The 27,124-nt window shown below is 47.3% G+C and overlaps 1 protein-coding gene and 1 non-coding gene across 2 annotated transcripts; both read left to right on the forward strand.

Annotated features, from left to right (window-relative positions):
- The first annotated feature begins 2,142 nt into the window (after nt 1-2,142).
- FAM83D (family with sequence similarity 83 member D) lies at nt 2,143-24,890 on the forward strand. Its single transcript, XM_065921995.1, has 4 exons — nt 2,143-2,632; nt 15,409-15,576; nt 19,896-20,020; nt 23,457-24,890. Exons 1-4 carry the CDS (start codon nt 2,156-2,158, stop codon nt 24,424-24,426), a joined length of 1,740 nt encoding a protein of 579 aa, XP_065778067.1. The 5' UTR covers nt 2,143-2,155; the 3' UTR covers nt 24,427-24,890.
- Nucleotides 24,891-26,934: 2,044 nt separating this feature from the next.
- On the forward strand, nt 26,935-27,069 carry LOC136162357 (small nucleolar RNA U109). The gene has a single exon (XR_010662153.1). It is a non-coding gene; the product is annotated as a small nucleolar RNA U109 (small nucleolar RNA).
- The last annotated feature ends 55 nt before the right edge of the window (nt 27,070-27,124 follow it).

Genomic DNA, 27,124 nt, shown 5'->3' on the forward strand with positions numbered 1-27,124 from the left:
TGTCCTTCTCTTCTCCCCACTCCATCCCTGTCCTCCTCATATAATTTACAGTGGGGAAGTCAAATACTACTTCACATTTTTACAACAACTCAGGAGGTAAGACCATGGTTATCCTCACTTTTGACCTCAGGCAATGGAGAGATTGATAAGCTCTAGGGTTACACAGTCCCAGACAGTGGTCCTTTCTTTCACCACATACAGAAATTTGTGGGTATCTTGGAAGAGGATGAAAAAGTGTGCTCTCTTGGACCCTTCTGGATGCTGGCTACCATGACAGGTACACACAGAAGTTCCCACACTTGGGCTTGAAAAACTTCACAAACAGGCTGGGTTTGGGGAGAGAGAGGATGAACAGAGATACCTGTGTAGCAGTGGACATTCATTGATTTGAAAAGTATATTGTTTTTAAAATGCTAGTGGTAACCTCTCATATTTATGAAGACTTTACAGTTGTACATATGTCTTCTCACACAAAGGGAATGAGGCATGAAAATTGGCTATAAGATTTAGCACTGTGGAGCTCGTGATGATCTTTTAATTAATTAATTAATTAATTAATTTGGATGCATTAGGTCTTAGTTGTGTCTAGCAGGATCTCTCCTTAGGGGTACACAGATTCTCTAGTTGTAGCGGCATGTGGCAACTTAGTTCCCCAACCAGGGATTGAAAGTGGATTCATAACCACTGGACCACCAGGGAAGTCCCTCATGACGAGCATGACAAGAGGTTTTGGTTGAGCAGTGAGGAATGAGTCTAATTGGACAGGATTCAAGATAGAATGGGAGGAAGACTGGAGATGGCAAGTATAGACAGCTCGTTTGAGGCTTTATGCTATAAAAGTGAGAGAGAGAGATAGGGAGGAAGCTCTAGAGGGATGTAGGATCAAGAGAGGGTTGTTTGAAGGGTGAAAAATATTTCAGAATATTTGTATGCTGATAGGAATGAAACAGTAAAGCGGGGAGACTGATCATCCAGGAGCCAGGAGAGAATTGCTGGAGACATAAGCTTAGTAGTAGAGGGATTGGTGGTTACTGCCCAAATGGAAGGTATCAGAGACAAGCTCAGGGGCAGTTCATCCATAGTAACACAAGGCCCAGTATGTGGGCAGAGATGCAGACAGGGAGGAATATGTGGCCGGAGCATGTGGGACTGTCTTCTCTGACTGCTACTATTTTCCTCAGTGAAATAGGAAGGAAACTCTTAAGAGTAAGAAAGAGGAAGAGGTAGAAGTAGGAAAATGTAGGCTAGCAGGCAACCTTAAGGGCCCACTTGAGACCATGAATTTCAGGCACAATTGGTAGACATCGTTGTGTTTTCTTTTCTCCAGAATTATATGTCTGCCCGGGTACAGGGGGAAAGTAGGTGGAGAGTGGGGTTTAGCCAGGGGTAGGGGTTCGCCAGGCAAAAAACGGTGAGGTGAAGAGAAGAGCAAGATAGCTACCCTGAAGATGCAATCAAATGAGTAGCTATTATGATGGGCCAGTATTTTTGAACGAACGAATGAATGATTAAGTGCTGGGGATAAAGGCAACATGGGTGAGCCTCACCCAAACTCTGTGAGCCCTGGGGAGGCGCAGTCAGTGGGTCAGCGTGCCCCAGCAGGCTCCAGCCTCTCCTTGTGTGCACATTCCTGACTTCCTTGGGCCTTGCAAGGGCCGCGCTGTGGAGCGGGCGGCAGAGGGCGCGCGAGGCTGGCGCGGGGGCCGGGCTCTCGGGTTTCAATCCAGACTTTCAGCCTGTCCCACCACCCCGGGTACCACGGCCACTTAGGCCTGGCACCGGCTCTCTTGATGAACTCAGCTTCCCCCAGGACCAGAGCAGGAACGCTACCTCGGAGCAGGCACGTAGTAGCCAAGATTTAAATTCCACCCAGCAACTCTGGAGCGAGAACCTGGACTCGGTTGCCGTCTTACGAAGGCCTGGGAGGGGCGGGGCTTCGGGGGAGGCCGGGCCGCGGGGCACCAATAGCAAGTTAGGGGGCGGAGCCGTAGAGGCAAGCACTGCTTCCGGACGGTGCCGTTAGAAGAAGGCAACCAATGGGAGAGCCCGGGCGGGGCGGGGCAGCCAATGGCGCGGGCTGGTTAGATTCAAAGGTGCCTATAAAGCGTCCCGCACGCCCGTACTGGCCCGAGCCGGGTAGCGTCCGAGCGCCGCCATGGCCTTGAGGTACGATGGCCTGGACGAACTGCCCGCTGCCTGCCTGTCGCCGTGTGGGCCGCCCAACCCGGCCGAACTGTACAGCGAGGAGCGGCGCTTGGCGCTCGAGGAGCTGCTGGCGGGCGGCCCCGACGCCTTCTCGGCGTTCCTGCGACGCGAACGCCTCGGCCGCTTCTTGAACCCAGACGAGGTGCGCGCCATCCTGCGCGCGGCCGAAAGGCCCGGCGAGGAGGGCGCGGCGGCGGGGGCCGAGGACTCTTTCGGTTCGTCGCACGACTGCTCGTCCGGCACCTACTTCCCCGAGCAGTCGGACCTGGAGCCGCCGCTGCTGGAACTCGGCTGGCCCGCCTTCTATCAGGGCGCCTACCGCGGGGCCACGCGCGTCGAGGCGCACTTTCAGCCCCGCGGCGCGGGCGCCGGAGGCCCCTATGGCTGCAAGGACGCGCTGCGCCAGCAGCTCCGCTCGGCGCGAGAGGTGAGCGGCCCGGCCCCTCAGGTCTCCTCGGTTCCCTGTCGGACGGGACACTATCATCAAAAAATGGGAAACTGAGGTCAGCTAGGAGCTCTGGCCGGTTGGTCGGGGGGGGGATCCCCAACTCTCCCCACTCTGTGTATCCCGTCGGATCCCCGATCCCCTCCCCGTCCGCTCCTCGTGGCCAGGGAGTGGGAGGAGTCTCCATCCCCAAGAAAGGGAATTGTGCTCAAGTTGCAACTCCTAACATTTACATTCCCAGGGAGGGTGACCGGAAATCCTGTCTGTTCCAGCTTTCAGTTAAAAACCACTTGTCAGATTGACTGTCAGCCGACTTTAGATCCCACTTTTAGGAGCTCCTTAAGCGATGCACGACCTAAGAAGCGCATAACCTCGGGGGAAATTCCTGAAAGATTGTCCCCAGAGACAGCTGCGGAGCGTTTCGAGTCTATCATTGCTAGTCACCCCCACGTGTCCTGTGGAAAACAGATGCAAACCTGAGGAGCCAAGAGCCCTGACCCTTTTGCCTTCTGCCGGCTTGGAGGGGAAGTTGCACCTTTAGTGAATGGGTGGGGGAGGGAATTTGCATTTCCATAGGTTGGGGGGAAAAATGCAGAAAGCCATGCATTAAGTCATCTCTCCATGGTGGGTTTTGGTGCCATTGTCTGGCTCTTAGTGTGATAAGGTATTGGGGTGCGGTGGGAGATTTTGTCTCCATGCCAGCCCGGATGAGACTGCACGCAGGGTGCTGGGTACAGAGGGATCAGGCTGAAAACATGCGGCACCCAAGGTGGCGGGGGCTGGTAGGGTGTAGCAGACATCTTCCTCCAGAGACTTGATCAACTGCCACCTTGCTTGCTGACTGGCAGTGCCCAGCTTCCTGGCTGTTTGCCTGTGCCAGAGAAAATGCAGCTAAAGCTCCAGGTCATGGTAAGACTTGGTAGGGCTTATAGCTGAGTGTGTCTGACTGTGGCTATGATATCTGTCCATCAGGTTGGTTGAAGTAGCCAAGCTGGGGGCAAGTCCTGACTTACCAGTGTTCCTGTTGCCCAGTGCTCTTTGCCTGTTGGTGGGGTTGCAGTGGGTAGGGGATCCAGTAGGCTAGTGCCTTGCCTTTGTGGGAAGATGTATGGGCACCAGCTAGACTTATCAGCCCTACAGTGCATTGAGTAGGCTTAAGGTCCTTTTGATGCAACAAACACTTGTGAGTTCAGTGGTAAGATTGGAAAGATGGAAAAGGGCACCTTTTTAGAATAGGTGTGCATTCCCAATGATCACCTCTAGGGGGAGAACTTGGGCACTTGGAACTTGGGGAAAGTAATGAATGGGTCTCCATGAGAGAGACCCTAGCCTCTTGCTTACATCCTGTTTTCAGTAGTATCAAGGGGCATTAGAACTAAGACCAGTTCGTCAACTCAGTGCTGGCCTTTGAAGAGGCTCAAGGCTGATCCTCAGACTCCTTTGTCTTGTAGGCATCCTGTAATGCCTTCCTGGTTAGAACCTCCTGCCTTGTTCTCTGCCCTGTATTTTCAAGATTCTGTATTTGGAACCTGGACAGGTTTTAACTGAGAAAGGTAGTACGGTACCTTTAAATCTGATAAGTGTTTTCAATGTCTCTTCCGTATGCCAGATTGCTTGCTTATTCAATGCCTACTGTATATAGACACTATGCCCCAGGGGCTTGGGCCACAGATGAAGGACAAGACCCTTGCCTGCACTTGAGAGTTGTTAGTCGGCTGGTAGGAAGCAGTGAGGAGGTTGCTACAGGCTGAAGAAAGAAAGCTTTAAGAGTGGTGGTGGCCTTGGAGCTGGGTCCAGGTGGAGGAGTGGGACCTTGTGGGAGGAGCTCTTGTCAGAACAGAGCATAGGGACCAGCTCAGAATGCTGAAAACACCTGACATTTTTTTTGAGGCAGCCACGTTGCTCACAGCTGGAGCACAGAGTATGTGTGGTTAATGGTAGGAGAGAAGCCTAAATGGGGAGACTGGGACCAGACTGGTGAGGCCTTTGCACACTCCTGGAAGGACCAGTGGGGAGCCATCGAAGGTTTAAAGGGAGGAGAGGGACATGATCAGATTGGTGTCCCTGTGAATCTGGTGGGAGCCTGCAGGAGGATGGGTTAGAGAGGGGTGAGAGTGGTGTCAGATGGTTGTCAGGAGAGGTTGTAGGGATCTATATATGAGAAGAAGGTCTGTGCTAAGACATTGCTGGGGGTTGGGCAGGGGAAGAGTTTTTGGTAGAACTGACAGGACTTGGTCATTCGATGGACCAGAAGAGTGGTGAGGGAGGGGGCAGGAGAAGAGGCAAAGCCAAGGAGAAGGTATGGGAAGAGCTGAGATTTTTTTAGCTTGGGTAGGCAGTGATGCTACCAAATTAGAATATGGAGGAGAATGAAGCTGAGGGTAGGGATGGGGAGATGAGTTGGATTTGAGACACCCTAAACTTGAGGTCTCAGAGACCATCTCTTTTGTTTAAAAAAAAACAAAAACCAACCAAAACAGAAAAGCACTGCTTTCTCTGCCAGGCACTGTTCAAGTAACTCCAAGGTAGGTGTGATTATGATTTGCATTTTGCAGGTGATGAAATTGAGGCATAGAGAAGTTCCCTTGCCCTGAAGTCATCTAGCCAGGGAATGATGGAGCCAGGACTCAAACCAAGGCGTAGCATCTCTTAAGCACCGTCACTACCATGCTCTGCCTTGTGCCATGTAGAGACAAGGAGCCATCACTGTCCCCAGGTGGAGAGACATCTATGGAGGGAACAGGTGTTAGAGAGCTAATCTGGTGGCTGGCCCATTGCTGCTGCTCCAGGTAGAAGTGTGTGTGATGTTCACAGAAGTGGCTGGATCACTCCGACCACATTCTTTCAAGTTCAGGATCTGTGATGGCGAGGGCTGTGAAGATGCAGGTCTCAAGCTGTTTCTGGATAAGATGAGAGGCCATTCTGCCTCTGTGTTCAGACAGCAAAAGCACTTGACGGTGTGATTGAGCGCTTTGAGTGGGTCGGTGTCTGTGCTAAGCCCTTCCCCTGGATTCTCTCATTTAACCCTCCTCCCAGCTGTAGGAGGAGACTGTAACTAAGACGAGACCAGGCACAGAGGTGACGTGGCTTGCCCTCTAAGTTTGTGTGCAACAGAGCTGAGTGTGAATCCAAGTCAGACTGGCCGCCGAACCTGGGCTCTCGCCCACTCACCACTGCACAGGGCCCCCCTGCCACGAGGGAGGGTTGGTTCTTTGGTAGCTTTCAATAGTCTGGGCCTTTTTAAGGGTTTCTCAAGATGTGTACTTTTAATTTCCACATTGCATATCAAAGAAACAGGGAAATGATGATGACAGTACTAGATCTGCCCTTAGCAGGAGAGAGACTGGAGTGGTCAGGGTACGGGCAGGAGAAGCCAGGCTCAGATGGTGAATGGCGGTGTCTGATCCTGGCTTTGCGGCCTCGCTGGATGGTTCTGGAATGGGTTTCATCCTCACCCAGGACTCAAGCTGCAGTTTGAGCTGTTTAGGCTTGCAGGATGTCTGGCACCGAATAGTGCACACCACATATTGCAGAGACTGCTCATCTGCAGCCTTGATCATTCAACAGGTGAGTCTGCCTGCCTTTCCACTCAGCAAGGACTTGTCCCAGGGTAACTTGGTCCGAGGCTGTGAGCCTGCCAGTCCCCTTCTTGGGAAAAGTTTCTGTGCACCTTTCAAAGTGTGGGTCTGTTGTGTTGAGTGAGGTCCAGCATCTTAAAAACACAATGATTTATGTACAGCGTGGCTTCTGAGTACAGCTGACCTAGGGCTCAGTTGTAGGAAATACTGTTTTGTACTTTTTTTCTTTTGCTTTGGACTGTTTTGAGACCTGAGATGTTTGCTTTTAGGAGAATTTTGAGCTTCACAGAATTTCCCCTGACATACATACTCTAGAATTTATCCCTGTACTACTCTATTTGTTGATGAGTCATTCATTTCTTTGTCTCTGTTACCATGTGAATCCGTGTTGGCCTGGGCTCTGGGCCCCACAGATAGGGTGGGAGTGGAGACCTCGCCTGGAGGTGCTCTGTGCCCTTACGTGGCAATGTGCTGTTGCCGCGCTCGTGAAATATTCCTAGTGTCTGGATGGGAGCTCCCAGGCAAAGCTCACCTTTCTAAGTGGTCCTGCATTCCCCAGAGCTATCGTTCTTACCAGCTACCCATTCCCTATGTGCTTTTGTTCCAGAGGGACATTTCTGCTATGACCTCACCCTTGGGCATCCTTTTGATAACCTGAGCATTAGAAGAAGCTGTCATGTTGACACAGAATCCCGCCTCCTAGGAGGAGTAGCAGCTGAGGAATCTGTCGGAGGCCCCCAGTGTGCACGTGCTTGTATCTAAATTAAGGCCCTCCTGATCTTACACAATCCTCAAAGTTGCAGTAGAACCCATGCAGTGTAATCAGTTCCTGTGTGTATGCCCATCTCAACCCACGGCAGGCTTTCTCAACCTCGCCACTATTGACGTTTTGGACAAGACAGCTCTTTGTCCTGAAGGATTGTCCTGTGCGTTGTAGGGTGCTGAGTAGCATCCCTCTACCCAGTAGATGCCAGAAGCACTGGCCGGCACTGAAAAACAGTCCTCACATTCAGAAATGTTTCCCCCAGGGAGGGGGGTCAGGGGAAGAACGAATTGCTGCTTTGATGGTTAGTTTCTGGAGGAGGTGATAAAAAATTTTGTAAACAGACAGTGGTGATGGTTGACAATATTGTGAATGTAATTAAGGCCCCTGAATTATACACTTAGAAATTATTAAGATGGCAAATCTGTATGTTATATATTTTCCTACAGTTAAAAAAATAAATCTCCAAACATTGCCAGGCATCTTCTGGGAGGCAAAGTTGTCCCTGGTTGAGAACCACTGGCCTAGGAAGTCTCTGATGTGTCATTTTAAGACCTTCCCCACCAGACTTAAGTATGGCTGCTTTTTACTCCTTCCTTTTGATTTTATGCTTTAGCCTAAGGATTTCAGAAATCTTTCACCATTTCATCTTTCTTCTTTTTAAATTGTGGTAAAATATATGTAACAAAACTTACCACTTTTCTAAAGTGTACTGATCAGTGGCATTACGTAATTCACCATCACCACTGTAGCCATCACCACATTCAGGTTCAGAACTTGTTCATCTCTGCAACTGGAACCTCTGCTCCCATTGAACAGTGACTCCCCATTCCCTTCCGCTCCCAGCCCCTGGCCACCACCATGCTGTTTTCTGTCTGCCATTTCATTTCTTTGTTCTTTTTACCTGGCTTCTGTCAGGCAGTTGAGAGAAGCTGCAGAATTATTCTCTGGTTCCTTTATGCATAAAAAATAAGTTCTCTCAGGAAGAGAAGTAGTAGGTATATTGGCTTTTTAAAAGTCCTAGTGCAAATGATAGACCCTATGGAGGGTCAGCAAAATTTCAGTTGTATTGACCTGTGGACCTAGCTATTCCATGTCTTTGTATCTGTCCCAAAGATATATCTGATACTTAAATTGCTAATTTTGTAATAACAGCCCAGGAAACAGAGAAAACAATAGGCACAAATCCAGGTTTTGCTGTGAACACAACAATCTTTTTTGTCTTTCAAGTTGATATCAAGATTGTTATTTAAAGATACACTGGCGAAAAAAATGAATAGGCCTGTGCAGTTAGCTGTTTGTTCCAGCACTGAGTGTAACAGCTGGAAGGGCTCAAACATCCTTCAGTGGTGGATTGGTGAGTAAATGAGCCCTTCTGCACAGTGGAGTGCCTGGCAACTGAAAAGGGATGGGGACTAGCTATTTCCTGTGATGAAGTGGCTAGAACTGTCCAGACCAAGGCAGCAGCCTTTGGCCACCTGTGGCTATTTACATTTATGTGACTTAAAAGGAAATACAATAAGAAAAAAAAAAACTCAGTTCCTCTATCATACTAATCATATTTCAAGTATTTAATTGCTGCCGGTGGCTAGTGGCTACCTTGTTGGACAGAGCAGATACAGAACATCTCCATCATCTCAGAAGGTTCTGTTGTACGCACTGGCCTAGAGCAGTGCGCATCATCTGCTGCCTTTTATCTACAGGAGGATAAGAACATATATGTGTACACATATACACACATGTGCATACTTCTTCAGTAACATAAGTGAGGATGTGTACACATATATGCTTATTTATATTTTTTAAAATGGGAGAATAAAGCAAAAACTAGTTGAAGTTATTATGTTAGTGGGGAGGGCAGAAAGGAAGGGACAAGAATGGAAGCCAGATGTCTCTGAATGTAGCTTGTTTTGTCCGTTGGAATTGGGAGCCAGGCAGATGTTCTGCATAATTCAAAAATTAACTCACAATAAGTCCCTTCTCCCACAGAACACCTCTTGATGCTTTTCCCTCTCTTTGAAAAAGCCCAGCGACTTCCCTGGTGGTCCAGTGGTTAAGACTTTATGCTTCCAATGCAGGGAGCATGTGTTCCATCCCTGGTTGGGGAACTAAGATCCCACATGTTGCACAGCATGGCCAAAAAATTAAAAATAATAGTAAATTTAAAGAGAAAAAAGAAAAAACCCAGTCCACCTGTGTATTTTATGCTGGAACAATGCAGAGGAAATGCCACCATATGTGCCTGGCCCCTCACTCCTGGGGCCAGTGAAAAACTAGTTCTCTCACCCCAGCCTTCCCAGCGAGGACCCAGGCCACTCTGCTGACAGAGCCTCCACTAGTACCTTAATCTGGTACTTAAATTGCTAATTTTATAATAACAGCCCATGAAACTTAGAGAAAACAACAGGAACAAACAAATTTAGGTTTTGCTGTGATCATCGACATTTTTTTTTGGTCTTCAAACTCTAAAGTTGGTATCAAGATTGTTATTTAAAGATTTTAAAAGAAATCTCCAGGAGGTCATTTCTGTTCTATTAAAATATGTAATACTTGGGGAGAAAATATAGGTCTTTTGTGTTTTTTTTTTCCTTAAATTTTAGCAAGAAGTTCTCCAGAAGAGACAGGAGCCCTGGGAACTGGAAGGAAGTTGACTTGGGTGTTGTGTGCTCAGTGTGAGGAATTCAGCAGACAGGCTCTTGTTGACCACCAGACAGGCTGGTGCTTCTTTGCACATGCACAGACCTCTGGTAGAATTCCAATCATCTCCAGCATGTGTCTTTGCTTTATGATCGTGGGTGGGAAGGGAAAGAAACTGAGATGCAGTGAGAAGCGGTGAGTGACCTGGACCTCTTGCTCCAGGCAGAGGAAGACCTGGAATGAGAACAGGAATGACCCACCCTGTGTGGCCCCATGAAGCTCTCAGAGCCCCACCCCGCCCATGGAGGGTGCATGAATCAGACAGCAGAGCCCAGAGGGGCTGTGTTTGAGGATGCTGAGCTCAGGTAGAATGACTTACCCAGGAACGGTGGCAAAATGAGAACTAAGACTGTGCCAGCTGCCATGTGAAGGCTTTCTGCATACCAGGAGCTGTCAGGTGTTCTCTCTTGACCAAATCCACCACGAACACTACAGGTGGGTAGTGTTATTTGCACGTGGTAGAAGCCAACACAGCGGAAGTAACTGGCCAGAAGGTACATGGTGCTTGGAAGCGGAGGAGCCTGCATCTGTGTCCAGGTCTAACCCTGCCGCCTCATCAGATAGCGTCTGTGCTTCCCAGGGTTTCCTGATTTAGTTAATCAGTGTTAGCAAGCCCGCCCGCAGAAAGAAGTGCCTGCTGCTGTCCTAGGGCATTCCAAGTTCTGTGTCCTTGATGATCATCCCCCCTGGTGGACTCAATCTTATATACTTTCTGGAATACTCTACTCAGTCCTTTCAGGATCTATTCCAAGTTCTCCATCATTTGAAGACTGAAATTAGATTTGTTTGGGATAATGTTTAACACTTTTTAATAGGTAGCTCTGGGGGTGCCCCAGTGGGGCTGAAATTCTAGCTCCTGCGTTTGACTAAGTGTCACCTTGAACAAGTCACAGAACCTCTGCATGCTTTATTTTTCTTTTCAGTAAATTGGAGATAACAATTAATGGGGTTTTCAGATCTCAAGATACTTCTTTAGAGCTTTTGGCAATCGGAAAAGATTCCAGTTGTACGTGGATAGTAACATAAATGAGGGAATCAATGCAGAATACTCTGGGGACTGCTACCTGTAATCATGTGGATCACCGGGCCCCATGGTATAAATCATCGGGGGATAGCTGGATGAGTGACTGGAGGAGGTAACTTGAGGTTGTGTCATCTGTGATGATGACATGGACTTGACTCAGGAGCGGCTGCTCTAGATGTGGCTGCAGAAAAGCAGGAACAGCATGAGGACCAGGCACCAGACCAGCCATCCAGGCTCCGGCAGCTGAGTGTTTCCTCTTTAGGTGTCATTTTAGGACCGACATGCTCAGATGGGCTTTGACCCTGAAGGACTTTCACGAACCACTACTTGCAGAGCTTTCCAGCCCTAAGAGAACAGACAGAATCTTTGCAGCACGAGCTGTTACAGGGCAATGCCCACCTGCCCATGGGTCTCTCCTTGTCCGTCCTGTGGTATGACGCAGGAAGTGGGAGTGATGACCACTTTCAAGTCCAAGTGTATCTTCTAGGGCATGAACACCAACACCTCTGAGATGTGGCCAGCCCTGGAGAGCAGGTACTCAGCTGGCTAGTGAATGAGCCCAGGTCATAGCTCAGTTCAGTGAAGAGGCTGTCCTTTTAGAGACTTGAGAAGCCCCAGGTCTAGTTCAACTACGCAGGGCTTGGTTGCATGGGGGTGGGGTGGGGTTAAGGGCAGAGATTGGGGGGGTAGGGTGGGAGTCTGTCTTGAAGGAAGACAGGTCTTACTGCGACTGCTTCCAGAAGTCTTTTAAGGGCCCTGCTCTAGAAAGAGGAGGGGATGTTGGGTACAGGGGGAATCAGGAGAAACACCTCCATCCACCCTCTAACTACTCCGTGGGTGTGAGAGGCCAGTTCAAATCCAATTATTTTCAACACACAGGAAAGGTTGAGGCCTCAAAACCAAACAATGAAACTAATAGCAAATTAGATCCTTACTCACTATGTAACAATGGTGGTGTTTGTACAATTGTTTTGTTAGGGTGATGAATCAAAATTCAGTTTGGCAGGCGCCTTATACTATGGGCCCCACTTCTGGGGCCCTGCCCAGCAACCCTCCAACCCTCGCTAGCCTGGCCAGCTGGGCTGGCCTCCTTGGCTCTGTCCCGTGATGCCAGGGTGTACACCCAGTGGCTCCATCTCGCTGGGATACCCCACCTCATATCCTGTCTCTCTTGAGGATGGGGACTGACTCTGGATTTGTTTTTCTCTCACTTTTTATGAGCTAGACTCTCTTCTCACACATGTGCATTCAGAACCCCTTTATGAGATTTTATGCCACCTCACAATTAATTTTGAAACTTCCCTCTCGGGATTGTTTCTTTTTCTGTTTTCTGTTGTGTGGACCTGAGTTCACATCTGACTTCTCTGTGACCCTCATGGTTTCCCACCTGGCCCCCCACTGAAACCTCTGTTGCTGATATTTGTTCTTTTAGTCTTCTTTTTTTTTTTTAAGGCTGTGCTATGCTACCCACTCCAGTATTTGGGCCTGGAGAAGTCCATGGTCTGCATAGTCCATGGGATTGCAAAGAGCTGGATACGACTGAGTGACTTTCACATGCGGCATGCAGGATCTTAGTTCCCCAACCAGGGATCGAACTCCATGGAACATGGAGTCTTAACCGCTGGACCCCCAGGGAAGTTCCTCTCTCAGTCACTGTGTGCTGTGCGCTGAGTCTCTCAGTCATGTCTCTTTGTGACCCCATGGACTGTAGCCCGCCAGGTTCCTCTGTCCCTGGAATTTCCCAGGCAAGAATACTGGAGTGAGCTGCCGTTTCATTCTCTAGGGGATCTTCCTGACCCAGGGATTGAACCCATGTCTTCTGCAATAGGAGCTGGATTCTTTACTACTGAACCATCTGGGAAGCCCATTTCGGTCTTTAGTCCTCCTAAACATTTGTTGAACCTAAAAAGCAATACAGTAGGCACTTAGGTACGTGGCCTTGGGTTGGAGGAGGGGGCCACATCTTCAACCTACACCGCCATCAGTATCTTCTGTCCTCTTGGCTCCATCACTGCCCTCGTCACTCTTTTTAAACCTCCTCCTCTCCGTGACCTGTATGATCCTGATGCCTTGCTTGGCATCCAGGACCTTCCATGCTCCTGCACACTCCCCTGTCTCTCAGTCACGTGCTGTTGCTCCCTCTTGTGCATTCTCTGCATTCCAGCCAGACTGGGACATACCCCGTCATTTCCTGCCTCTTCCTCTGTCATTACGTGGCTTCTTGCTGGATGCCCCCCCCACCCTCCACCCCTTCACTTCTCCCCTGGCTAAATTGTCCTTATTTGTGGTTCGGCTCAAATGCCGTCTCCTCCAGGAATCCTCTTCGGCTCTCCTCTGGGGGCCTGTGTTGGGTCTGCTCCTGCAAGAGAGATGCTTTACTGTCTCCCTGTCCCCGTGAAGTGTTCCCCTGATTTCATTGCCTCTTACCATGTGTGTACCACTTTCCTTGCCTGCATCCCAGGTCCTCGCTTTGTGGGTGAGTCAGGTGTGTGTCGAATTCTTTATCACCATTTTCCTACCTAACACAGGCTTCAGTTCACAGTAGACCCTGAAAGAAGTGCTGGCTGCATAATCAAACGCTGATTTCATGCTTGAGCTAAGCCCTTCCCAGGCTCTGTCTCCTTTAATCCTCGCAGCAGCTCTTTGACGCAGATGCCAGATGCTGTTCTCCATATCTACTGGAGGAGGAGACTGAGGCTCAGAGAGATTAAGCAACTTGCCCTGGGTCACAGAGCTGGGGTCTGCTCCTAGGCCTCTCTGCCTTTCAACTGCTGAATTACATGGGATAGATACATCTCCAAATAGGATGTATAAAAATGCATTCGAGAATATAAACTTCTGGAGATGCCACCAATTTAGAAAGAATGCTTGTTTTCTAAGTCACTGTCTCCAGCGGGTTTTAGCTGTACCCTTTGTCAAGAATAGCTCACAGCTGGGATTTTGGCAAAATTGGAGAAAGGGAGCCAGGGAGAGAAATACTCCTTCCCAAATTCCCTCATAGCAGTGACTTCCCGGGAGCTGGCATTTCAAGGTCCCTCCTCCTGGTAGACAAGACTGTGCAATGTTAGAGAAGGACAGTGAAATTGTCCCTTTGTCTCCACATTTCTTTGACACTCAAATATTGAGTTGGCCAAAAGGTTCATTCGAGCTCCCTGTAAGGTGTTATTGGATAATGACCCTTGAGTATTGTCCTGAGCTCTCTGGGACCAGAGGGTTGAATCAGTCCTGTTCAAGGGCCTCTACCCCCACAGAAGAGGTGAGACCTGTAAATAAATCAGGAGTTAATGTGATGGGAAGAGTCTCGTGTTTTTACTGGTGAGGTTTTCCAGCCCGCAAAAGAGCTCCGAACCTTGGGTTTTGGGAGTGGTTTCTTAAGCTGACACCCCCTCCCCACCCTGGCTCCCAACCCTGGCTCTGATCCAATGCAGGGGCTTGTACAAGACCTGCATGTTTTGATGTCCCCACAGCCCTGCCAGCAGTTAGCTGACAACCATGCTTTGAACCTGCAGAGGATATGATGAGAGGATTTGCCACTGGAGTGTCCTCTCTTGAGCAAGAAAGCTGGGAGCCAGTAGACATTTCTCTGCCCTGAACTGTCTGGATGGCTCAGACTCAGGACTGGTCACGTAAATCAGCGAGCAGATACCAGAGGGATCTCTTGTACAGAGCACTCCATGTAACGTAGTCATTTAATGGTCTCTAGGAACCGATTTCTGTAGCTAAGGAGTAAGACTTTCGAAGCAGCTATAATCTGCCCGAGGCCAGAAGGCAGCACCTAACTCGTCTGTGCTGAGTGACATTGATCAGCACAAAGGGAAATTGATCAGGAGACAAAATGGAGCCCCGTGCTTGGGAAGGGGGAAAGGACTGGTCCAAGCTCCAGGGCAGCATCTTTAGGACATATTTCCGTGTTCTGGTTGCGGGCTTGCATTGTGGATAGATACAAGAGAACTGCAGAGACCACCTTTTACAAAGGAGAGGCTGGTGCTCCGGAAGCCATTTGGTTAGATCCTGACTGGTGGAGGGAGTAGACATCATGAAGATGTGCTGTGAATGCCGAGGCAGAAGCTGGGAGGATCAGCCTGCCCGGTTTGATCAGTTTCAAGCTTGAGTCAGTGGTAGATGGGGTGGTCCTTTCTAGATTATAATAGAAAATTATATTATGATCCAAAATCAGACAATAAAGTCAGGCTTGGAGACTGGTACACCCAGAAGGGGCCTCTGAGAGACTTAAGATTTTACACGCATGTGTTACAGACATAGACAAAAAGCCACATGTCTAAGAGAACAGTGTGTTAGCTGCTGAACCTGGATAGATTGCTGGTCTGAGCTGTAAGACGAGGGTTTTAGTAAATGAAGAGAATTGAATGGAACAGGTTCATAGGCGGTCAAGGTAGTGGCTGAATTTATAGTTTTGAGAAATTTGCAGGGTGGAGGAAAGGGGCTGGGAGGCAGTTGGGAGGGTTAGCTGGGTCAGTTCCAGATTTGTAGGGTACAGTGGCCTGAGCGTCTTTGGAGGTGGATAAGAGTCCATGGTGAGGGGAAAGCTGATGCTGCAGAAGGAGAAGGAAGGAGGGACAGGGTAGGGTGGGATCCTTTGGCAGCTCCGAGAGTGGGTCCAGGGTCCTGACAGCCAGCCGTAAGGTGCTGTTCTTGTGGGTTGACCGCTGACTCTTCTCCCTGCCCCACACCCTAGGTGATTGCAGTGGTGATGGATGTTTTCACGGACATCGACATCTTCCGAGACCTGCAGGAAATCTCTCGGAAACAGGGGGTTGCTGTCTACATCCTACTGGACCAGGCTCTGCTCTCTCAGTTTTTGGATATGTGCATGGATCTGAAAGTTCATCCCGAAGAAGAAAAGGTTTGTGTTACAAAGTCTCTAGTTTCACCACAATCAGCAAGTAATGACTGTCACTGAGCTACAGGGCAGTTGGTGGTGGTCTCCCCAGTGGAAGCGGGGAGGGACTGGAAGCCGTGAGCAAAGTCTTTGCCTCAAGTCTCACTGGAAGGAATGGACAGAGTCAGGTTCAGACCTTGGCCTCTCCTGGCAAGAGGCTGCCTTGGAAGCTGCTGCCTTTTTTTTTTTTTTTCCCCCTTAGTGTAAAAATGTATTATACAGTGATCAGAGAGAATGTTTTTTAATCTATAAAGAAAAATGACTAGTATTTTCAAAGGAAAACCCCAAAAGTAATATCCTTATTTTCCAAAATAAGGAAGTTCTCAGAAACATAAAATGAGATGGAAATTCTGGAAAGAACTAGAATGGTTTCATACACACAAAGCGCTGTTCTGTCCATCAGATTAAGTAGCATTTCTCTAATGGGGAGGAGAAGCTGCTGCTTTTGACCGCAGCACTGGTAGGCTCCAATTTTAATCGTGACGATCACCATTTATGGAGTCCTGGTCTGTCCTTGGCGCTGCTCGAGGCTGTTGGAGTGTTATACCACTTGCTACTCACAGCAGCCCCATCAGGTGAGTGGTGTTACACCTATTTTCAGATTGGGAAATGGTGACACCAAGAGCCCAGGGTCTGCAGCTAAAAAGTAGTGGGATGGAGTTTCTCCATCTGTCTGCTTGCCTCCAGCCCTGGTGTTCTTTTTTTTTTTAAGTTTTGACAGCAGTGGGTCTTTGTTTTTGCGTGTGGGCTTTCTCTAGTTGCCCTTGCACAGTTTCAGTCGTTCTGTCATGCAGGCTTAGGGGCATGTGGGATCTTCTTGGACCAAGGATCGAACTTGTGTCCCCTGGATTGGCAGGCAGATACCTAACCACTGGACCACCAAGGAAGTCTCAGCCCCAGGGTTCTTAATCCCTGTCACATAATGCCTCTCATTTCTTGTTATTTTGAAAGTATACTTTTTATATCCTTTGCCCGGAGCATGAAAGAATTTGAGCCAAGTATTTAAATGTAAGATTATATGACTTGATTAGCTTGTTTTCAACGGTTTAAAAATGCGTCAGGTGAACCCAAGGGAAATGCAAGTCAGGCCTGGAAAGCACATCGTGGTCTAACCAGACGTTCAGTCTGCTCTGCCGTAGAGCCCGGCGAAGAAATTGAAGGTGTCGATGTTTAATTTCAAAGTGCTGTTGCTGTAATTGAGGCTGTGTGTGAGCAGCAGGCAGATCACAGACTAGCCTGGCCATGACGTTGATTGAGTGATTGACTCTGATTCATCCACTCAGCAAAAACTAGGTGTGTTTGCCAATTCAGTTGCCTGCTATTTGTTGCTGCCTTTGGGAGGGTCTGCATCCTCAGGAAGGGTCACAAGGAGGCCTGTCCCTTTGGCCTCACCAGTGTTCATGTTCATGTCCTAACTTAATCCTTGGGAAGCACCACCTTCCCCGGGTACCTTCACTCGCCAGGGCCTGCCTGTGCTGGTGAGTCTGCCCCTCACCTCTTGGGGGTGACTTCTTCTGCCCAGTCTGCAGGAACTTGGTCTCACCTTAGTGTGCAGGCACTCAAGAGTGCTTTGATTGTAAAGCAACTATACTCCAGTATAAAATAGAAAGTTTTAAAAAATAGAAAATAAATAAAAAGTGCTTTGGGCTTCCCTAGTGGTCCAGTGGTTAAGAATCTGCCTGCCAATTCAGGGGACACATTGATCCCTGGTCCGGGCAGATTCCATAATCCTTGGGGCAGCTAAGCCCGTGCACCACGACTACTGATTCTGATTCTCAAGCCCACGCTCTGCAACGAGAAGCCACTGCAATGAAAAGCCCACACACCGCAAGTAAAGAGTAACCTCCACTCACTGCAACCAGAGAAAGCTTTTGCAGCAATGAAGACCCAACACAACCATAAATAAATAATTTTTTTTAAAGTGCTTTGAACACAATCACAGAGGCCTAGATAATATTCAGATAAACGCCAAAGGGAAAGATGCACGAAATCACACTGAAATCTGCCCACAGTGATGTTCTTCATGATTGTATTATATGCAGATCCTTTGAAGCTCTGCTCAGGAATTATCCAGGAATCCCTCCCCTGCCAGCTCCATGTGCACCTCTATGGAAGGTTCTAGGTTTTTTTTCTTTTTTTTTAATTTTTATTTTGAAATAATTTTATTTACAAAGGTATTAGAGAAATAGTATAAGGCATCCCTGAATACTCCGTGCCCAGATTCTCTAAATGTTAACATCTTGACAAACCTCAAAACAAATTTCAAAATCATGAAATAAACTTGATATAGTCCTATTACCTATTTTATAGACATTGTGAGTTTCATGAATCATTCCATGAATGCCTGTTTTCTTACCTAGGAAGCAATCTGGGACCATATCTGGCATTTAGTTGCCATTTCTCCTAGCTTCCTCTCATCTGGAACTGTTTGTGTTAGAGTCTTAATGTTTTTGAAGAATATTAGCCAGTTTTCTATGGAATTTGTCTGATGTTTCCTCATGGTTAAATTCATATTTCGCATTTTGGTAAGAATAGCGCAGAAACAATGTTGTGTTATGCCATAGTTTGCTTTGTCTTTCGTCTTCATTATGAAATAATGATAGAAGTTGTGAGGATAGGAAGATAGTATTAGTACACACAGGTTTCCATGTATCCTTCACCCAGTTTCCCCCAAGTTACACCTTATATAACTTACAACATCAGAACCTGGAAATTGACATGGGTACCATGCGGGTCTATTGTTCTGTGCCATTTGATCCCATGTGTACATCTCTGTAACCACCGCTATCAGAACAGAGCTGTTCAGTCACCACAAGGATCTCCCTCATGCTGCATCCTTATGGTCACATACGCTCCCCTCCAGTTCCCTTCCCAGCGTCTTTCAGCCCTGGCAACCACTAATTTGTCCCCCATTTCTGTCATTTTGTCATTTAGAGAATATTTAGAGAATGTTATGTAGATGAATTCCACAGTATGTGACCCTTATAAAAAGTATTTATTTTTAATTCGAGGGTAGTTGCTCTCCGGTGTTGTGCTGGTTTCTGCCGTACATCGACATGAATCAGCCTTCGGCATACATATGTCCCCTCCTTGTGTGTGACCTTCTGAGATTGGCTTTTTTCATGCCCTTGAGACATGTCCAAATTGTGTGTATCAACCGTTTCTTCCTTTTATTGCTGAACAGTTTCATATAGTATGGGTAAACCACAGTTTAACTATTCACTCATCGATGGATATTAGGGTAGTTTCCAGTTTTTTACAATTATGAATAAAGTTGCTATGAATATTTGTGTACAGGTTTTTGTGGAGATGTAGGTTTTCACTTCTTTGGATGGTGTCATGTCTTGCTATAGTAATTTAATCGTTAATTTTAAATCATTTAATTTAATCATTAATGTTCTGTCTCCTGGTCCTTGAAGGTAAGGAGCATGCCTTATATCTATTGTCACAAGACTTGGTACATAGTAGGGGCTTTCTGTTGTTTGTGGAGTGAATGAGATAATCAAACAAAAATCTTAGACATTTACTTGTAGTGTGTAAGATTTCTAAAGATACAGAGCTACTGCTCTGCTCCAAAGAATGCAGGTTGGCTTAGTATTTTGCATACCATTGTATATACATTTGTGTGTGTCAATCTGCAAGGATAATTATACAACATATGGCCCCAGTGCATCACCAGAGTATCTTTTTGGTAAATGCAGACTTGTGGGAGAAGTAACATTGCTGATTAAGCCACATAATAAGAGTGTTTCCGCCTCAGAAACCCTGTATTTAGAGAAGGCTTGTCCTCTCTTCCTGTTCTCCATACCCATTATGGTGAAGGGATAAGTGTGGATGGGCTGTTATTTATTAGCAGCGCTGTTATACAAGAGGAGAATTGTCACCTTAGCTTCTTTAAGTCTTTGTTAAAATGTTATTTATTACTATTATCATGTTTTCTTTGATGATTTTATCCCCCACATTTTGTTTCAAAGTCATTGTTTGAATTCTGTTCAGTGTCTCCCAAAAGTGAATCTTCTTTTAGAGCACATGTCCACATGAACCGAAGGTCTCAGAAATAAACATGCATGCATAAAAAAGCATGTAAGAAGAGGAACTTACGTGAATAGCATTACTTAAGTCCTGAGACTCACCTGGCTCCTGTACTGTGGGCGTTGTTACCCAGCAGTGTAACCTCTCATCTGCCAGTACGTTTATCTGTTCAGAAACCATAAACTAAGGCTTCTTCTATCATGTGCTCACTGGATCATTCATTTCTTTTTCTCCCACTCCCCTACCAACAGCTGATGACTGTCCGGACGATTACGGGAAATATTTACTACGCCAGGTCAGGAACTAAAATTGTTGGGAAGGTTCATGAAAAGTTCACACTGATTGATGGCATTCGTGTGGCCACAGGCTCCTACAGGTGAGTTCCTGACCCATCCATGGTTATTAATTAAACTTTTAAGAGGAAGTGTGCTCTTCCTCTTAATGTGCTTTTCCCTCTCAATGTGAGCCTATAGGGGCAAGCATACCTCTGTGTGTGCATCTGTGGGTGTGAATAGGTGTGAATAGGTTAATCAAAGCCTCTTCTTCTTGGAGTGGGTTGGGCCGGGGTCCCCTCCACTGCCTTTGTGGTTCACAAACCTAAAGTGCAGAGGTTGAAACTTATCTGGAGACCTGACAGTGAGTCAGGATCCTTGATCCAAGGCTTAGCGAGGCTTGCAGTGGACGAATTTGGGATTAACAGTGACTGGAACCAGGGGGGGCTTCGCTGGTAGTTCAGCATAAAGAATCTGCCTGCAGTACAGGAGTCTTGGGTTCCGTCCCTGGGTCAGGAAGTTCTGAGAAGGAAATGGCAACCCACTCCAGTATTCTTGCCTGGGAAATCCCACGGCGAGAGGAGCCTGGTGTGCTACAGTCTAAGGAGTTGCAAAGAGTCAGACACGACTAAGTGACTAAACAACAGCAACAACAACAGTGACTGCATCAGTCTCAAGTCCTGCTTCTCCAGGCCTTCGACCCCCCCTTTGTCCCTGCCCACTTGAATTAAGGGCAGTTGTAGGCATTGGGCTCAGGATGGAGGGCACAGTCGAAGCTGCCTACTTTAATCCTTCACCTTGATTCAAGCCTTATTATTTGATGCTTTAGTCTAGAAAGTAGATCCAAGCTTTTGGCTCCACCTTTGAAGTCTCCTGTTGGCGTGGCATCTTAGGGTAGAGAGCAGGGAATTTGAATGGAGGGTATAGATAAGAAGTGCTAAATGATAATCTCCAGAGGTTAAGATATACCATTTTTATGGACGTGGCTCTGATGGTGGTGTGTTTTGCCATCTCTGTGTTAGACTGTCTGATGGTATATGTGAGCTGAGGTGTGTCTCTACAGTTTAAAGAAGAAAAACTATATTTGAAGAAGCAGGCAGCCCTGAGTGTTAATGGGTGTCAGCCTTGGGTAAAGGTGAGTGTGCAGAGGCTTTTGTGAGAGGAGTCAGGCAGATCAAGAAACTCTTGGTGTCCTTCTTTTCAAACAGTACCATCATTGCTCAGAACAATTTGAACTCCTCCTTAAGACTTCCTTTCATAAGAAGTTTGGCAATAATAGGAGAAAACTAAGATTTTTACCCACAGTAGGATTTATCTATATTAACCAAACTTCCAAATGATTTTTGACTATTCTGAATCTGAAATACAAAAATTGTTGCTGAAACTCGGTCTCTGTTCACCAGTTCCAAATAGAAACACAGAGTTTTAGGTGAAGTAGAAAAGAGTAGCTTTCATTGCTTTGCTGGGCAGAGAGGGCCCCAGCGGGCTCTTGATCTCAAGACTCTGTGATCCACCCTGGAGGGGCTGGTGAGGAATTTTATTGTGTTCAAGGAGCAGGGTGTAATCATTTTGTGGACAGTTTTCGGATTGGTTGGCATCAAGGTGAAGTTTCAAGCTTCATCAGCCTTCTGGTTTCAACCAGTCTGGGATCTATGTTCTTGTAGTCAGCAGTTTTCACATGGATGGTTTCTGCTTCCTGTAGAAACAATTTGGGATGTGCCCTTATCTCTATCTTTCAGGGAACTAGGAGTTCAGTGATTCTGCTGTGTGGCAGATTTATAGTCTAAATTGTTACCAGCTCCCCAGCCCAACGGCTCTTTGCTTCTACATCTTTATGTTTCCCAATCATTAACTCTTGAGCTGGCATCTTACTTCAAAAGACAAGGACACAGTGGCTCCTACAGCTGCCTCCTAAAAATGAAGTATGCTACCACTGAGGATGAGAATAAGCATAGTTTTCATTTGCTGAGGACATTTTTTTAATCCTGGTGTTGGATAAGGGTCTTGTTTACATGATCTGATGGTTTTCAAAAGGATCTTTCTTCTCCAGCTCTGAAGGCAGTTGTCGCACAGTGAATTTGTTTTAGCCTGGGTTCTTGGTTGCAAGAGACAGAGTTGCTACTACGTTTTATGATTTTTTAATGTAAACACCCTACTCCTGATACAAATTTTTCTGAGTCAGTGGGGTCATTGCCGGTGGTGCAGAAAGCTGGCTCAAACTACTTTATGCAAAATGGAATTTACTGTCTCACCTAACTTGAAAGTATAGAACGGTACCATTGGTTTTCAGCTCATCTTGACCTAGGGGCCATGTATTTATCAGAGCACTGTCTCCTATGTCTGCTTTTCTCTAGTTGATTTTTTTTCCCCCGGCTGCACTGGGACTTTGTTGCTATGCATGGGTTTTCCCTAGTTGTGGTGAGTGGGGGCAACTCTTCATTGCAGTGCGTGGGCTTCTCATTGCGGTGGCTTCTCCTATTGGGGAGAACAGATTGACCTGCCCCGTGGCACATGGGATCTTCCCGGACCAGGGATTGAATCCATGTCCCCTGCATTGGCAGGCAGATTCTTAATCACTGGACCATCAGGGAAGTCCTCTCATGGATCCTTATTCTCAGTCAGGCTCTCTATTTGCAGACAGAGGTCCAGGCTCCCTCATGTGAACTTCAGTAGCTATTTATCAAAGTGAGAGACTTCCTCTCGCTCTCTGATGGTATCAGGCCTTGCAAAATTCCTTGGCTGTCACTGGCTTACCACCCACCCTGCGTAGATCCCCTCATCTAAGGGGTAGGATACTCTGGCCAGCCTGGGTCACCTGCCCAGCCCTGCTGTACCTGGAGAGGGTGCCTCCATGCGGCTGGCTGGGCTGGGGTGGGCGGGGTCCTGTCACCACAGGAAGGAGGCGGCACACTGGACCAGGGGCGCGCGCCACTAATCAGCTCTACACGTGTGTTGAGCAACAGTGTCATCATGAGAATGACAGGCCTGTCTCCCTCTGTGGAAACAGCAGCGTGGGGGAGGTAGTGAGGAGCACTGCCCCTGTGGTTCTGAAGTTCTGGGGCCCAGTCTAGGCTCCACCACGAGCTTCCCCCGGGACATCGCAAGGCACGTTCTTCACTCCTCAAAGGAGGGCGCTGCCCTCAGCACCTTAGGAGCCCTTTCTAGTTTCTAGCAACTCTGAGGCCGAGGATTATACGTTTTTGCCTGTTGGTTGAATTACTGGTCTTTTTATTTTTTAACCTTTTGGCTGAGCCCTCTAGCACGTGGGACCTCAGTTCCCTGTCCAAGAATTCAACCCATGCCCCCTGTGGTGGGAGTCTGAGTCTCAGCCGCTGGACTGCCAGGTCCGTTTGACTTCAATGTTAACATATTCCTAGGTTATATCCTGTGTTAAGGCTAGTTGGAATTCACACTGCATGGTAGGTGTGCTGTCACCTGAATTGTGACTCTTGTCACAGGATGTCTGGGCTTTATAATCAGGTTGGCAGTAAGTAAATGAAGATCAGTCATCCTTATCAGCTTCTGTTTTTAATCCTGCAGTTTTACATGGACAGATGGCAAACTAAACAGCAGCAACTTGGTGATTCTGTCCGGCCAAGTGGTTGAACACTTTGACCTGGAGTTCCGAATCCTCTACGCACAGTCAAAGCCCATCAGCTCCAAGCTCCTGTCCAGCTTCCGGATCAGCGGCAGGTTTGACCATCTTGTCGACCAGAAACCGCTGTCTAAGGAACTCACGCTGGGCAACCTGCTGCGGCTGCGGCTGGCCAGGCTCTCGAGCACTCCCCGGAAGGCCGAGCTGGGTGGCGAGGAGGGCCGGGCAGAGGCTGGGTGCCGGGCCTCCACCATCAGCGAAGAGGACTACTTCAGCAGCCGCAGGGACAGGCTGGAGGGCAGGAGGGCGACCGATGCCGCCACTCAGACAGAGCCAGGAGAGGAGACGCCCGCTGTGAGCACAAGTGACGTGGGGACACAAGCCAGCGCAGCCATGGCGTGCGCCGGCACCCAGACCGCAGTGGCCACCAGGATGGTGAGCTCCCAAACCGAGGTCCCGACCACGTCGGCCACTACCCAGACTGACGTGGACGAGGGTGTTCTCGCCTCTCCGGGAAGCCAGTCTAAGGAAGGGTCACCAGTATCAAAGATGTCTGTGTCACGCTCCTCCAGTTTGAGGTCCTCCTCCTCTCTGTCCTCCCAAGGCTCCGTGGCCAGCTCCATCGGCTCGCAGACTTCCTTCAGATCCACTGACTTTGCCACGCCTGGACACCCCAAGTACTGGAGCACCCCCCACTTCGATCTGTGCTTCAGAGACTCATTCAGAAACTTGAATAGAGAGAGACAGTTTCACTTTGCTGGGATCAGGTCCCGGCTCAACCACATGCTGGCCATGCTTTCAAGAAAAACATTCCTTACCGAAAACTACCTTGGTTTTAATTCCGGAAGTTTTGCCAGATCATCCGCTAACTTGCTGGCAGTTCAAGAAATCACGCTTTATCCATCTTATCAGTGACAGCTCCACACATTCAGAGCTCCTGGCCTCAAACAAGCTTGCAGTAGATGTCACTGGAGCATCCCGCTTTCCAGAATGTCTCCTGTCCTCATTGCCTTTCCTTCACTCTGATTTTCTTTGAACTATGAGCTGCATGGTATTTTATGTGCTTTATGTTTATTTTATCATGTATAAACCCAGTCTTGGTTTTATGGTTTAAACACTATGGGTACAGTTTCTTTGCACAATTTTAATATGGATAGCTCTTCAAGAGAATGTTTCAGGGTTCTCAGGTAATTCAGGTAAGAGATAAAATATGTGTTGCATTTTTAGATTTATGTGCTCTATTGTTTTAGAGGTTTGAATTACTAGTTTTCATGATCAAAATCCTGTTCAGGAAAAAAATTCAAAACTCTGTTTCTTAGATGTGTCCCTTCTTGAGGATATTTGTGTTCTTAGCATTAAATAGATGTAAACAAATCTTGTTTGGTGGTTGCTCGTGTCTTTTTTTTTTTTTCCTTTGGCACTTTCCTGTTTAACTCTAGGAATGCGTTACAAGTAAACACACCTCATAGCTATTTATGCATTTGTTTTCTTTTTTATAGTCTTGGGTGGAAGAATAGATGACCCAAATTATAAAAGAGAAAATATTTAAGTTAGATGACATAAAGTGTCAGGGTCACACCTTCCCTAGCGATATGAATATTGATGTCATTAGCTCTACAGTTTGAATGAGAAAACTTGCCAGAAATCTCAGGTCTCTTCATGTGCTCTAGCTTGTCTTTTTCAAGGAAAAAGCTTCAGCTGTTTAGACAAGGATTTTAGTTCTGTGCTTCTCTACCAGAGAAGGCCTGTGTGTGCATCCTGGGTTCACCCTGATATTAACTGGAGTGGCCTCATGGGCCTAATTTCATCAGATGGGTGTACTGACAATGATTTAGCAATCAGATACCCTGCAGTAGGGGCGAAAGAGGGCAGTGACAATCATCCCAGATTCCTAGTCCAGTGGCAGGTGACGTGACTAGTTTCTACACCCTGCTCGTCAGCGCTGGTGTGCCTGGGGAATCCTGTTTTCGTCCAGTCTCTTTTGTGCATGGGCAAAAGAAAGAGAGTTGATGGCTTCCTCCTGCTGCTGATTTGATTGGAGCAAAAGAGATCCGTAGTAGCGGAGGGTGCTGTCTGCCACTAAAGCCACAGGATCTGAGCAGGCCGGGTTTTCACGTGTGTACTAGGACTCCTTTCTGCTCACCAGGTTGTTGCCTGGGTTAGTGCCATAATCTGGACTGGGAAGCAGACCAGACAACTGGTTTCTCTCTGTAAACAACTCTGGCCCAAGCCTCAGATAAACATACTGTTACTTGAAATTATTTCCAGATTTAGATAATCTCCTGTGTGCTATCTGTGACCCTCTCATCAGAGTGGTTGAACAGCTCCTACTCCCAATTTTCAGGTGAAGGAACTGAAGCTCAGATTAAGTAGCATATTCAGAGTCACATGATTGATAAATGGTGACAAGCATTTAAACAGGTTTTCAGATTCTGAGTTCAGTGCTTTGAAATGTGACTATTTCTCTACAGGGAGTAGAGAGGCATTGGAGTACCTTTTTTTGTTGTTGTTAATTAAAAAAAATTTTTTTTGGCCACACCACACAGCTTGTAGGATCTCAGTTCCCTGACCAAGGATCGAAAACCTGTGCCCTCAGCAGTAAAAGCATGGCATTCCTAACCACTGGACTGCCAGGGAATTTCCAGATGTACCTGGAGAAATGGCAGTTAATGCCATGGTGAATTGAAAACATTAAAAGTTAAGCTCATTCACAAATGCAGGTATGTTTGAAATTTCAACTCAGTGTGTTCTACAGAGCTATTAACAGGCATCCATAAAAAAGGATCTGTGTTTCACTCTGGCAAATGGATCAGATAAACTTAAACAGAATTCTTTGTTGCAGCACTACTGAGACTTTGGAATGAGGTATTTAGCACTGTGGCTTTCTCAGAGGAGGACAGGTATATGGCCCATCACATACTAACAACTTCAGAGCCCCTTTTTTTGTGTGAAATAGGATGCAAAAACCATTATTTTCTGAAAGCAATGCCAGCAATTAGAAATAAGAACAAGAGGGACTTCCCTGGTGGTCCAGTGGCTACAAATCCATTCCCAAAGGGTTAGATCCCTAGTCAGGGAACTAGATCCCACATGCCACAACTAAGTTTTCATGGCAGAACTAAAGATCCTGCATGTTGCAACAAAGATCAAAGATCCTGTGTGCTGCAACTAAGGCCAGACACAGCCAAATAAATATTTTTTTAAAAGAAAGAAGAACAAGAGGTATATGGAATCCTAAGAAAATGGCCAGGACTGTCAGAGGAAGCAAAGCTCTCATGGTGCTTGAGCTTTCTGAGGGAGAGATCTAAGGACCACCTACCGCAGTCATCTGGGGTCCTTGTTCAAAATGTTGATCTGTTGACCCCAATTCCAGGGGATGGGAGGGTGAGTATGGCAGACTTCGGTTCAAAAATATGTGTTGCCTCGCATGTGGAAATGTCTGCTTCTCATTCCTTTGGAAGCAGGAATGTGTCCATAACATGCTACATTAAAAAAGGAGTTCTCAGGGCTGTCAACCTTCCAGTAGAGGTTGAGTAGTAGTATATTTCTCCTACATTAGAAAAAAAAACTGTCTCTCCCTGGGAGAGAGTTACACTTCCTCATCTGTTTCATG

The sequence above is a fragment of the Muntiacus reevesi genome, chromosome 2 (assembly GCF_963930625.1).
Source record: "Muntiacus reevesi chromosome 2, mMunRee1.1, whole genome shotgun sequence".
Classification (NCBI taxonomy): domain Eukaryota; kingdom Metazoa; phylum Chordata; class Mammalia; order Artiodactyla; family Cervidae; genus Muntiacus; species Muntiacus reevesi.